Source organism: Naegleria gruberi (assembly GCF_000004985.1).
Source record: "Naegleria gruberi genomic scaffold NAEGRscaffold_50, whole genome shotgun sequence".
In the NCBI taxonomy this organism is placed as follows: Eukaryota; Heterolobosea; class Eutetramitea; order Acrasida; family Naegleriidae; genus Naegleria; species Naegleria gruberi.
Genome location: NW_003163277.1, coordinates 331,121 through 344,803, shown reverse-complemented (window position 1 = coordinate 344,803; position 13,683 = coordinate 331,121). Strand labels below are relative to the sequence as shown.

The 13,683-nt window shown below is 33.8% G+C and overlaps 7 protein-coding genes across 7 annotated transcripts; 4 read left to right on the top strand and 3 right to left on the bottom strand.

Moving 5' to 3' along the window:
- Nucleotides 1–19: 19 nt before the first annotated feature.
- NAEGRDRAFT_71992 (uncharacterized protein) lies at nt 20–2,041 on the bottom strand (the record flags this gene model as incomplete). Its single annotated transcript, XM_002672847.1, has 1 exon — nt 20–2,041. One exon carries the CDS (start codon nt 2,039–2,041, stop codon nt 20–22), a length of 2,022 nt encoding a protein of 673 aa, XP_002672893.1.
- Nucleotides 2,042–2,721: 680 nt separating this feature from the next.
- NAEGRDRAFT_71991 (uncharacterized protein) lies at nt 2,722–3,562 on the top strand (the record flags this gene model as incomplete). Its single annotated transcript, XM_002672914.1, has 2 exons — nt 2,722–2,750; nt 3,025–3,562. The coding sequence occupies 2 exons, from the start codon at nt 2,722–2,724 to the stop codon at nt 3,560–3,562; spliced, it is 567 nt and encodes a 188-aa protein (XP_002672960.1).
- Nucleotides 3,563–3,867: 305 nt separating this feature from the next.
- Nucleotides 3,868–6,469, top strand: NAEGRDRAFT_59112 (elongation factor 2; the record flags this gene model as incomplete). Its single annotated transcript, XM_002672913.1, has 1 exon — nt 3,868–6,469. One exon carries the CDS (start codon nt 3,868–3,870, stop codon nt 6,430–6,432), a length of 2,565 nt encoding a protein of 854 aa, XP_002672959.1. The 3' UTR covers nt 6,433–6,469.
- A 14-nt stretch (nt 6,470–6,483) lies between these two features.
- NAEGRDRAFT_71989 (uncharacterized protein) lies at nt 6,484–7,335 on the bottom strand (the record flags this gene model as incomplete). Its single annotated transcript, XM_002672846.1, has 1 exon — nt 6,484–7,335. One exon carries the CDS (start codon nt 7,333–7,335, stop codon nt 6,484–6,486), a length of 852 nt encoding a protein of 283 aa, XP_002672892.1.
- Nucleotides 7,336–7,742: 407 nt separating this feature from the next.
- Nucleotides 7,743–10,010, top strand: NAEGRDRAFT_71988 (uncharacterized protein; the record flags this gene model as incomplete). Its single annotated transcript, XM_002672912.1, has 1 exon — nt 7,743–10,010. One exon carries the CDS (start codon nt 7,743–7,745, stop codon nt 10,008–10,010), a length of 2,268 nt encoding a protein of 755 aa, XP_002672958.1.
- Nucleotides 10,011–10,179: 169 nt separating this feature from the next.
- NAEGRDRAFT_71987 (uncharacterized protein) lies at nt 10,180–10,854 on the top strand (the record flags this gene model as incomplete). The annotated part of the gene is made up of 1 exon (XM_002672911.1): nt 10,180–10,854. The coding sequence occupies one exon, from the start codon at nt 10,180–10,182 to the stop codon at nt 10,852–10,854; it is 675 nt and encodes a 224-aa protein (XP_002672957.1).
- NAEGRDRAFT_81085 (periplasmic phosphate binding protein-like protein) lies at nt 10,844–12,622 on the bottom strand (the record flags this gene model as incomplete). Its single annotated transcript, XM_002672845.1, has 2 exons — nt 10,844–12,016; nt 12,059–12,622. 2 exons carry the CDS (start codon nt 12,620–12,622, stop codon nt 11,204–11,206), a joined length of 1,377 nt encoding a protein of 458 aa, XP_002672891.1. The 3' UTR covers nt 10,844–11,203.
- Between the last annotated feature and the right edge of the window lie 1,061 nt (nt 12,623–13,683).

The following is a 13,683-nucleotide window of genomic DNA, read 5'->3' as shown; positions in this document are numbered from 1 at the left end:
TTTTGGCTGATGGCTCGTGCTAGTAGTTTGGTTTCACATATTCAATTTTTGCATTCTCAAACTTTCTTAAGATTAAATCCTCTCTTGAAATGTAAATAGAAAAAGTATCTTCTGATTCCTCCAAGGTGTCTGATAGCAGTACTATATTATCCTCGTCATCCTCTCTGAGGTAGGATTGAATCATTGTTTCAGGTTTGTCTTCATTATTGTTAAATAGAACGCTTGGGGCTAGATTGCAACCTGAACGATGACCTTGTGCTTGCTGCAAGTAAAAGAGTGGACAACATGAAGGTTGATTGACAATAATTTGTTCATGGTAGACTTGGTATGGATTAATTGGTTGAGGAAATTCAAAGCTTTTGTCTTTGATTTCAAATTCAATTAATTGTTCAGATTCAAGAGAATAATTCTCAAAGAATAGAAAATCTGCTTGATTGATTTTGTGATAAAAGCAATATAATAATCCATTTTTTGGGAACAAACGACATGAAATGAAGGAGGAGAATTTTGAAAAGTCAATCACACCAACTAGTGAATAATTATTTCCAAATTTCAAAAATTCTGAAAGAGCATCTTTAGGAATGTAAACCTTAGACGAAACACGTGATGATAGGTGTTTTGTAAAGTTGAAATTCGCAAATACACCCTTTGTAATTCCAATTTGCAGTTTCTTTTTCGAGTTGTCATATGATTCTACAGAAGAATCGTAATTGAAATATTCATCGAAAAATTCTCTTGATTTCATCAAATCCAAATCACGTATAAATGTCAAATGTCTTCGTACGAGAATAAAGTATAGGGACTTCCAATCATTCTTCTCATAGAAATGATTAATTACTTGTTGGCCAAAATGGAGAGGTTTTAGATCTTTTCCTCTACTCAAAATAGTTTCCAACTCACCAACAGTAAAAGTTGAATCACAGAACCTGAATAAATCTTCTGAAATCGTATTGTTACAAATTAAACTCTTCCAAATATCATTATCATTCATGATGAAATAGTTCCATTGTTTGCAAACCAATCTCATTTCCAAAAGTTCTTCCAACGAAGAAACATTTTTGAGTATGGTGTTATGTAATTCAGTTGGTAGTTGAGTAAAATTAAATTCCTCTCCACTATTGGCTTTCTCATTCACATCAATAGGAGGTAATACTGTTTGATTGGCTCCATAAAAATAATTGAAATCAACGAGAGGCAAATGGTTCATGTGAAATAGTACCGTCCTTTCCAATTCTGCATCTCCTGAAGTGGCTATTTCAAAACAAGAAGGTGTAATATATTCCTGACGGGCATCTCTAGCGGCATTTCCACCCAATTCAATCATTTCAGCTGCCAAATATTCCAGTAAGGCTGTCATTCCAATAAAATATAATTTAACATCCTGATCTTCCAATGGAAGCATTGAAGGAGTATATTCGAAATATTTCAATACCATATCTCTGAGCTCCTCAATTTTAAATGTAAGTGCAATCTTATTTTGCTTTGTGATAAATTTGTAAATCTCTGCAGTGCCATGTTTCGCCAACTCTCCAAATATGTATTTTTTAACAATAGTAGCAAAATAATTCGAAAGTGTATAAACTTTTGACAGGGATTCAGCATCTAATTTAATTCTCTTTTCTCCTTCGTATTCCCGTGTCTCATTTTCTTCACTTTCTCTCATGGAAGCCCACACCTGCATATCATCAAACACTTCCACACTCGAATCTTCAAACAAATGATGATTCGAACAACAAACCTCCCTAGCAAACTCTTCGTGTCTCTGGCAACAAAATTTCTCCAACAATTTGACTTGTTCTTTCGCTTCATCTCTCACTCGGAATAACATGGGACTTTTTAATATTAACCTCCACATGATGATCAATAGGTAGTGTCCTAATTTTCTTGAACCTTCGATTGTTAAATCCAATCCGACGTGAATTGGTTGTGTGAATCTGTTTAAATCGAATAGATCGTCACGACATTCATATTCCGAATCGGATTCATAGTGATCGGTGCATGAGCTAGCATGAGGGAAACAGTGCGTGAGGAATAGCGACATTTTTTTTAAATTGGTGTGGCAAAGTGCAATATTTACTTTAGACTATTCTATAGTCATAATGATTAAGGAAATAAATCCTCTCAAATATTGAACCTATTCAATGTTAAACCTTAAAAGCAAGTGAAGAATATCTTGAGGGAATAAAGAAATCTTCACTGTAAAAAGCCTTCAAACGTTGATTCAATAATTCCTTGAAAATCTTGTAAATTATTTTAGCATCATGATATTGATATAGTAATGAAGATTCAAATCAGCCCCAAGATTTCAAAGCTTCCATAGCTAATTCTTCATCTTCATCCTCTTCCATCGTCATTTCTCGAATCATTTGGTAAGCAAAGCCATTTCTCCTGACAAGGTTGACTAAGAAATCCCTGTCCAACAAGACTTGTTCTGGAATAAGATCAGCCAAATGACCTCCAAAAGGAGAACCAGCACACATTAAAATCACATCTAAAGACTACCCACTCTCTCTTTTTACCAGTGAGTAGTTTTGTGTATAATTTTTCTGCAATGTTGTCAATCCTGCCTGAGCGACTAAATCCAAGTGTTCCAGTTGCACTGGTTCACGAGCAAATGCAATAGCCATAACATTACTATCTGTAATGAATTGTACATCGTCTGAATAAAATTCTGGGTATAGAGTAAAAGCTTGTGGCCATTTCTTCACAAATTCAGATGTAATGGGTGTTACTTTTACAACTTCAGGCATGTGCTCAATAATACGATAGTCAATGTTATAATTAATTAATAGTTTGATGAATTCAGAATCAAGAAATTGTGGTAGGCTTGTCAAATTTCCTTTTTAGAGTCTATTGAAAATGCATTAAATTTGTCAACTACATTATTGTCCATAGTGTTTGTCAATTCTAACAACAAAAAAATACCACAAAACAGATCCGAAATTTACTGCCTTTTTACTGCCTTCCGAATCACGTACATCCATTTTCAATAATAATAATTTAAATATCACAGGATCACTACAGTCAACATTATCATCATCATCATGGTCAACACTCCGTCAAGAAACTCATTCCACTGAGTAGAGAAGAATATTGGAAAATAATATTTACTGATGATTTTGATAAATTCACAGCTCCTCTGCTCAAATTCAACAAAGTTGAAACTGAAACACTTCCAAGTGAAGATGTCAATATTGTCAAGAGAACTGCCAAAGTATTTCCAGATTATGACATTCCCCATGCATTGTTGCACTTGTTAGGTCAGGAAGAATTTCACTATGTCGATCATCAGGAAAAGCATTTATTGAACTATACCATGAATAGTAATACTATGCCTCCACTGAGTCATCACGATATTCTAAAGATCAGTACTCATCAACATATTGAACCAATTGACGAACATAGTTGTTATCATGTTTTGGAAACAGAAATTCACTGTTCTGTGTTGTTACTTGGTCATTTGGTTGAGAAGGCAATTATTCATGGTGTTGAGAATGGTTATGATTTATTGCCAAAAGCCGTGGAAGCTTACATTGCTCACTTGAATTCGGAAGTAAAATAAGAAAATAACTTGAATTTGAACCAACACTCTATTTTTAAATTATTCAAAATAATATGAAAATGAATGTGCATATTTGAAATTGAAGAAGAGGTTCATTTTCGTAAGTGAATCAGAGGTTCAAATTCAAACAGAAGTCTGAATATGAAGCTGTGGAGGTTCAAATTGAAAACAAGCAAATTTAGCTCTATTTAAACAAGCTCTCAGGTATTCTCACTCCATCAAACAAACTAAAAAAAACAACAAATTGACTAACAGCTCATTCTTTAGCTCAATATTCAAACAGAGATTATTAAAATAATTACAATATGGTCAAGTTCAGTAAAGAAATACTCGAAAGGCTCTTACTCGACAGTAACAAGATTCGTAACATTAGTATAATTGCTCACGTTGATCATGGTAAATCAACACTCACTGATCAATTGGCTTTAGCAGCTGGTTTAGTGGATGAAGATGCTGCAGGTGAGAAGAGAGTTTGTGACGTAGATAAGAATGAAATTGAAAAGGGTATTACCATTAAATCAACAAGTTTGAGTATGGTATTGGAAAATCCAGACAAGGAGAATGATCATCATTTGGTTAATTTGATCGATTGTCCAGGTCACATTGATTTCTCATCTGAAGTTAGTACAGCTTTGAGAATTACTGATGGTGCAGTGCTGATTGTTGATGCTGCTGAAGGTTGTAGAGGTCAAACTGAAACAGTAATTAGACAATCTCTTCAAGAAAGAATTCGTCCAGTTCTCTTCATTAACAAGGTTGACCGTTTGATTGAAGAAATGCAATTTACTGAAGAAGAAAGTTATCAAAACTTTTTAAGAATTATCGAGTCTGTGAATGCTCTATTATCAACTTACTCTGATGAGTCAGTTTCTGTTGATCCAGTTGATTGTAACATTGCTTTTGGATCAGGTAAGATGGGTTGGGCTTTCACTTTGGAGCAATTCGCTCAATTATATAGCAAGAAGTTTAAACTTCCAGTTGAGAAGGTTATTAACAAATTGTGGGGTGAAAATTATTATGATCACTCAACTAAGAAGTTTACCACTGAACCTTATTCATCGACAAGTGGTCAACAATTGAAACATACTTTCTGTGAATTCATTTTAGAACCTATTTTCAAGATTTTCAAGTTGGTTAGAGAACATACAATTTCGAGTGAAGGTATTTTGTCAACAGATTTGGAAAATATCATTGGTGCATTGTCTATACCTCTGACGAAAGAAGAAAAGAGAAAGGAGCCGAAACTTTTAGCTAAATCAATCATGAGAAAGTTCCTCCCAGCTCACAAACCTCTAGTTCAAATGATTATCAACCATTTACCTTCTCCTAAAGAGGCTCAAAAGGTCAGGTATGATAACCTCTACACTGGTGAAGATTTGACAGATCCATACGCTACTGGTATTAAGGAATGTGATCCAAATGCACCACTGGTTGTCTATGTCAGTAAGATGGTACCTATGCACTCTAATACTAGCTCTAGTATGAGTAATAATGTTGGTCGTTTTATTGCTCTAGCTCGTATATTCTCTGGTAGTTTGACTCAATCAACTAAGGTGAGAATTTTGGGTCCTAACTATGATCCAATTGCTAAGAAAGATGTTTTCCATACAAGCATTCAAAGATTGTTAGTCATGGTTGGTAAAAACACTGAAAGTATCACTCAAGCTTCTTGTGGTGCCATCGTCGGTATTGTTGGTCTTGACAAGTACATTATCAAATCATGTACATTGACAGAAGAAGGACAAGTTGCATGTATGCCAATTAAGAATATGAAATACTCTGTGAGTCCTGTAGTTCAAATGGGAGTTGAGCCAGTCAATCCAGCTGATTTATCTCGATTTGTTGAAGGTTTGAAACGTCTCGTTCAAAGTGATCCTCTATTGGAATGTAAGCAAAATGATAGTGGTCAACATATTCTTGGAACAGCAGGTGAATTGCATTTGGAAATTTGTTTAAAGAATTTAGAAGAAGAATATGCAAGAGGAATTCAAATTAAAAAGTCTCCTCCTGTTGTCACTTTCCACGAAACAGTTTCAAATAAGAATGGTGACATGGTCATGGCAAGAAGTGCTAACGGCCACAATCGTTTATACATGCAAGCTGAACCAATCAGTGAGGAATTAATTGAAATGATTAAGGAAGGTCAATTGCCAATGGATGATCAAAATAAGAGAGCAAAGATTTTAGAAATTGACTTTGAATGGGATCCTAGTATAACAAAGAGAATTTGGAGTTTTGGACCTGAAGCTGATAAGGGTAGTAACATTTTGGTAAATGCAACCAAGTCAGTTGACTATATTAATGAAATTCAACAATATGTGGTCACTAGCTTCCAACAAAGCAGTTCTTCAGGAGGTTTATGTGACGAAGCAATGAGAGGTGTTTTATTCAAATTTAATGATTGTAATCTTCATGCAGATTCTATCCATCGTGGAGCTGGTCAAATTCTCCAAGCAACATCTCGTGTCATGACTGCTAGTCAATTGAGAGCTGATCCAAAGTTAGTTGAACCAATGTATCTTGTTGAAGTTCAATGTCCTCAATCAGTGATGGGTTCTGTCTATAGTGTCATTTCTAATAGAAGAGGTGTTATCAAATCTACTGAAATGGTAATTGGTACTCCTCTCGTTAGTATAACTGGTAATTTACCTGTGTTGGAAAGTTTCGGTTTAACAGAAGAGTTGAGAGGTGTTACTCAAGGACAAGCTTTCCCTCAATGTAGTTTCAGTCACTGGAAAGTTATGGAAGACAATGTTTATGATCCTCAATCTAAAGTTCACAAACTCATCAAATCTATCAGAAAGAGAAAGGGTCTTAAGGAAGATATCCCACTCTACACAGATTACTGTGATACAATGCCTAAACAATAAGAGTTTTAACATTTAGTAATAAATTACCTTTTTCTCCAATCTTTCAATAGCTTATTTTCTTAGTGATGTCAATTGTTTCATTTCACTTATCAATTTTACTTCTTCATCACCAATTTGATTGCCACCAATATCAAGTGATGTCAATTGTTTCATTTCACTAATGTATTTTGCTCCTTCTCTGCCAATTCTATTATTATATATATCAAGTGATGTTAATTCTTTCATTCCACTGATGAATTTAGCTCCTGTATCGCCAATTGAATTGTTAGCAATATTAAGTGATGTCAATTGTTTCATTTCACTTATGAATTTAGCTCCTTCACCACAAATTCTATTGTAAGAAATATTAATTGATATTAACTGTTTCATTTCACTTATCAATTTAGCTCCTTTATCACCAATTACATTGTAAGAAATATTAAGTGATGTCAATTGTTTCATTCCACTGATGAATTTTGCTCCTTCTGCACCAATTACATTGCCATTAATATTAAGCGATGTTAATTCTTTCATTTCACTTATAAATTTTGCTTCTTCAAAATAGTCAAACAAATTTGTTGAAAATTTAAGATTAACAATACTATTCATAAATTGACTTTTCTTTAATATTTCAACTCGTTTCTCTGTAAATTTTTTTTTAAATTGAATAACAAGTTTTGAACGTTCCTTGATCACATTAAAGAATTGTTTTGAAATTAAAGTACAATTATTTAAAATAAACCACGAATCATCAATCATTGAAATTATTTCAAAACAAATATCATCTGAAAATATTTCTTGTTCGAGTTTTACATGCTTTTTTACTTTCTCTTCTATATTATTATTATTATTATTGTTAGTGAATATTTCCTCCGAATTAATGAATTGATGATTTTCAAAATCTTGTCTGTTAAGTTTACTCATTTTTTTTAAATTAGTGTTTTTTACTCTTTTTCTTCCGACTTTGGCTCATGTGTGGATTCCATGCTAAAGAAGTGCTCTACCATGTGAGCTACACCCCATTACATTCATTTAGAAAACACACTATTGATGAATGTTTCAGGAAATTGTTTAGAATAAAATTCGAGAACAATTGCAAGTTCAAAATCACTTCCTATTCCTTCGTATGCAGAAGGCATAAAACCATCCATTCAATGGATAGATTAAAATCTTCTCATTTCTTGAAATGAATATTCTTGCAACTCGATTCTAGAACCGTTTACTTGAGATTTAATTGCAATGAACGCATGAGCTTAACCAAAGTTTCCTTTAAAGATGTTTACCAATGAAACGTGACATGTGAGATTTGCCAAACGAAAAGTCAAAAAAACATGCACATCAGCTTTACGATTTCATTGGTGTTGTGTTTAGTTCAACTACACTGTGTGATTTGTAGTTGTGGGTTAAAGACAGCGAGTATTGGTCAATTGAAGGAAATTTATGGTCAACAACCAATTCAGATAGTTTCGTCCAATGAAACTATTATTGCAATAGCTCTTAAAGGTTATTCAACTACTACACCAAGATCACTATTTGAAAACAAGAGAATCATTCTATTTACTCCAAATTCTGATTTTTACTCAGTTTCCGACCAACGATTGAAAATATTAGAAAGTTCCTTTAACACATTATTAGAAATTTATAATATTTCAACTTCTGCATATGCTGATATCAAACCTATTTCCATTCTTTCAGCTGTTAGAATCAACTCTGATTGCGTGTTTGGAAGTATTCTTGTTGATTATTGGTCATCAAATGAAGGTCCAATTATCATAACAACTGACAGAGAAATGCCAAAGGTTTTGAGGTTGATTAGAGGAAATAACAAGCTAGGTAGATACCTACAGGTTGAAGATTTAAATGTTGTGAGATTGGCACCATTGTTCTTTTCATATTCCAACAGTCTAGATCAAAACCAAATCTCATGTGTCACTGATTATTTTAACAACTTCACTACAACATGTGATTCATTAATTAGATTGTGCAGAGAAGAAGTGAAAGGGGATTCTTACCGTACTTCATGTTATTTGAATCACGATTATTGTCTGTTTAGGTCATCAAAAATTTCTCTATCAAATTCTAGTTTCGAATTTAATAATTTTGTGAAATATCTTCAAAGCAGTTACCCTCAAATCACATTGTATACAAACGAAACAATTTCAAGTATTGGAATCTCCAATATCACCCTTTCTTACATGAACAGTGAAGTATATGAATGTTCATCCTCCACCTGTGCCTTTGAACCTGTTAAATATGAAGAAATCCAAGGTGTTTATGCAATTTTTTTTCTATGTATCTACTATATTGGTCTGTTATTGACATTTAATACTAAATCCATCAAAATTAGATTGGCTGTTCCATACCTTTGCCCACTCTTTGTTATTATGCGAAACATTTTCCAGATTATGGTATTTACTGCCAATTGCACTCGATTGTATAATGGAATAGCCAATGCAGTTGTAATGTATCCTGTATTCCTGTATTTTATAACAGTTGTGAGATATTTCTATCTGAGAAATTTGTTTACAATAATTTCAAAATCTGATCATTTCAAATTTTTCAAGTTTTTGGGAAAGAAGTGGTTAGGATTAGTTACAAGTGTAACAGTACCTTTTATTCCTCTTGGAGCTTCGGTTCTCATGATACTAGAAAAAGAAGTTTACCTTACTTCCTATTTGGGATATTTCAGAAATGCACCTCTTGGTGCTGTCATTATTCTATGTATTGTAATTGGTTTAATATTCTTGCTATTGGATATGATTGGAAATCGAAGAAAGATCAAAAAGAAAGGAATATACTACTACTTTTTCTTTGATGATCCGTTCTATATCAAGATAGACTTGTTACTCATATTTTTACTCCTCGTACTCACAATTATCACCCTGTTAGTGTATAATAATCAATTTGCCATTGGAGTATTGACAGTTCTATTTTCATTGACTTGTTATTTAATTCTTGGTGGAAGTGCAATGATTATTGAAATTTATAGAAAAATAAGTAAATTACTTTCTTCAAACAGAGGCAATGAACCAAAAGGAAAGAGAACATTGGAATCCAGATTGGAAGATGTGAATTTGATGAAATTATTGAGAAAGTTTGCAAAGAAGGAATTTTCAATTGAAAATGTAATGTTATATGAAATGTTAATATCATTGGAGAATAAGAAAAGCCCATCTTCAGGTAATGATAGATCGAAATCAAGTATGGGAGCATCTACTGACTCATTGCCTACATCCAATTCAAGAACCTCACGAACATTTAGTTCAAGTTCCCTCGTCAATTCTGCAGATTCATTCTTAACTTTCGAACAGGCTGCCCAAATTGAAGAGCTCTATATGAGAAATTATTCCAAGTTTGAGGTCAATTTTCCAAACTCTACTAAAAAGGCATTTTACAAATGGTTTGAAGAGAAGAAACAAGTTTGTGAGCAAACACCAACTGCAAACTCAATCCCTTACTCTGAATTGAGAGAAATCCTCATCTTTGAAGTCATTAAGAATGTATCTGATACCTTTTCTAGACTTGAGGAAACAGCAGAGTACAAAAAGTGGCTCAAACTCACAGAACTTCAAAAGGAAAATGAATTATATGACTTTTAAGTGGGTCATCACATGATGTTCCTTCAATATAGTTGTGAAATATAATAAAAGAATGATCAAATTATCTCCTAAAAGAACGCTCTATTTCCTCTTCCACAGTAATCTTTGGATTGGTTTTGTCCTTCACACTTCCAATTTAATTATTTCAACAACAATAAAAATTCACACAATGTTGATCGGAGGAAGTAGTAACAGTGGAAGGAAGAGGACTCTTGCCCTCCTTCTGTTGAGTATTGTTGCCTTAATATCTAAATTATCAACTGCTCAACAACTTAAAGTGAGAGATTCTAAAGTGTCCAATGGTGAAAAGGCAAGCACCAACGAATTTCCATTCATTGTCTCACTCCAACAGGCTGATGATATCAGCGCCAAAAGCTACAGTCACACTTGTGGAGCTTCAATTATAAATTCCAAATATTTACTCTCAGCTGCCCATTGTTTCAGTCCCCCTGATACATTACCTTGGATTGCTGTATATGGTGGAAATTCTGTGAGTGATGTACAACGTAAATATATTAAGATAAAGAACATTCATGTCCATCCTCAATATAGTGATTCAAATAATAATGTTGTAAATGATATAGCTATTCTTGAATTGGAATCAGCAATGACATTGGACGGTAAAACAGCTAAGGCTGCCTATTTGGAAATTGGATCAATTCCTATTGGTTTCTCATCTATTGTTGCTGGATGGGGAACAACTGTTGATACTCAACCACTTCCAACAGATTTGATGAAAGTTACTGTACCTGTGGTTGATATGAGTAAATGTAATGCTATTAACTTGGATGCTTCATCACCAAAACAAATCTGTGCTGGCGATGGAAAAGGACATGACAGGTAGGTGTATTTATTCCTCATTATTTAAGTTGAAAATATTAATTCCAATAATTAATTAATGATAACTAGCTGTCAAGGTGATTCTGGAGGGCCATTATTTTACAAAGCTCCTAATTCTACAAATGATTATATTGTTTTTGGTATTGTTAGTTTTGGACCTAACGGATGTGGAACTGCAGGATCGGTTTCAAATAGAGGTATCTATACAAATGTTACAAGTTATTTGGATTATGTACAAACATATACCACTTTCGATACAAGAGTTAATAGCGCAAATGTATTGAGTATGCATCTTGTTTCCTTAATTATGGTTATCGTTGCATTATTTGCTTTGGTTTTGTAAAATATATAACTTATAAAATACATAATAATTGAATAATCAATAAAATTAAAAGTGCTATCGAATATTGAGTGATGGAACTGGAACTCAGTACAGGTTTACCATTACATGTGAAATTTTTCAAATATCCCATATATCTTTCCTTTACAGATGCATCAATGAAGAGTGAAGAAAAGGCGGCATCCTCAATAATCTTGGTAGCTCTATCTGAAGTATAATATTCCAAAAGCTTGCCCAAATAAGTAGCCTTTACACAATCATTCATTGTGGATGACAAATAGACAATATAAGAAACACCAACGAATGGGTAAATATCTGGCCTATCTATAACCACAGAAGGATGCATAAAATTCTCATTAAATGATATTCCACTTGTTATTACACCTTTTAGATAGCTCGATGAGGGAGTGACAGAAGCTCCTAATTTTGTTTTGATAGTTGCTGGAGCATGCTGCTCAAAAGTAGTAGGTGTAGAGTACCCAATAGTGTTTGGTGTGCTAGTAATGATGAAAGAAACATCTTTGGCATCCTCTGCATAGATTATTCTGTTCGATAAGAGGGATGACCATTTGATTAAAGTTCCCGATCCATATGTTGAAGCCCACTCCTTTGAAAATGATGATAATCCAGTAGTGAGCATGTCAGTAGTGCCACTTGAATCATTTCTAACAACCACATAAATTGATGTATTTGGGAGTGCAAGTGATGGATTCAACAATTGCAATGTTTGGTCATTCCATCTGGAAATGGTTCCATTAAATATTCCTACAAGCGCCTCCTGGGAAAAGGTAATTGAATAACCACCCTTCAATCCTTCAATATTACTCTAATTATGTTCAATATTAATTTCTTTCGCTATCCTACATACAATTATTGAAATATATGTTGTCATGATTGGCAACACTTTTGCATCTGTATTAATTTTTCTGTCAGCTGCCTTTAATCCATAATCAGTTGCTGCAAATGAATAAACTCCATTCGAATTAAATAAATTTTTCACACCAGTCCCCGATCCAGAGGCATCATACATTACATCGACACTTCTTCTCATGTATCCAATAAAATAATTTGCTGCTTCTTTATGAAATTCTTCAACAAGTGAAGATCCACTTCCCAATAATAATGGCACTTCAGCAGCATTCACAAAACTCGTACTATTCAATAATGACATTAACAACATGATCATCACTCCAAAACTTATCATCATCATGGAAAAATTATTTTTACAATATTTATAACCACCACTACTATTGCTACTATTCCGATCAAAAAGATTAAATAATTTTAATATTGAATTGGTGCGCCTCCAATCATGATCCTTCTCACCACCCGACGATGATACCACCGTCCTAGCTTGATGATTATTAGTAGTAGGACATCCCAACCCTTCGCACCTCCACATTTGAAAATATGCCCGACTCATTCTATTCATTTTTTATTTTAAAGCGTCTCAAAAAAAATGTCGTACCACCCAGTAACTACACTGTTGACCCTGAGACCACAGTGTGTTGCCGCAATACTTACGTCGGGTTAAGTCACCGTACCCTATACTACCCGGGGTTCCAGCATAGGGTGTTCAAGCCAAGTATTTGTGTCCACAGAGTTACAAGAAATGAACAAAGCAATCCCAACAAGAAAGAATTTATTATTTAATATTCGTAATATCATCAAGACGAACCCGTCGGGTTCATACGATTAATAAACGTTTAAATTTTTTATTTTAAAGATAACTTGTGGAAATTCTGCATGAGCGCTTATTTTGAATTTTTAATTGTTTCACGAGTGCGAGTTTTAAGATGTGAATTAAATTCAATTAGTATTCTAGTGTATACAAATGAAAAAGGAATGGATTACAATTGGTGTAGTACTTTTCTTCAAGGAATAAATATCTGTGTTACAAAATTGCATGACATGGAATCAAACCAAATAGACCCAGTCAAGTCACAAGTCAGATTTAAAAAGGAGACAATTACAAATGAAAGTGATCCAGTTTTTTGTACGATTAATAGGTCGATTATATTACTTTGCTTTTCTGTCTTGAACCTGAGTATTTTGAATGAATAATTGTTGATTCTTCTTATTCTTATTCTAAAGGTTTCTTCACATCACTGAAAAAAAAGTACACACGCCTAAAAGACCGTACTCTCTTTTGAGCACAAACCTCAGTTGTCCTTCACTCCTCTCACGGTAATTCATAAAGACGCACCTTTTCTACTTCAGTCATCCTCCTAACTCTATTAGACTGTAGACGAAACATTCTCAAAAAAAAAGAATCAATTTTGTACGAAACACCATTCATTAGGTTGAAAGAGCTGGTCATTCAACCACACTGAAACCCATTTTCATTATCCCTTTCCTCCACAGTTTAAACTGACATTACCCATGACCAGTTTCCACAACACACAACAACAATCGGACGAAAGTACCTCTTCGTCTTCCAAGCAACAACACAAAGTTACTCCACTCTCAGCTGATGCCTTTAATCAACCAATT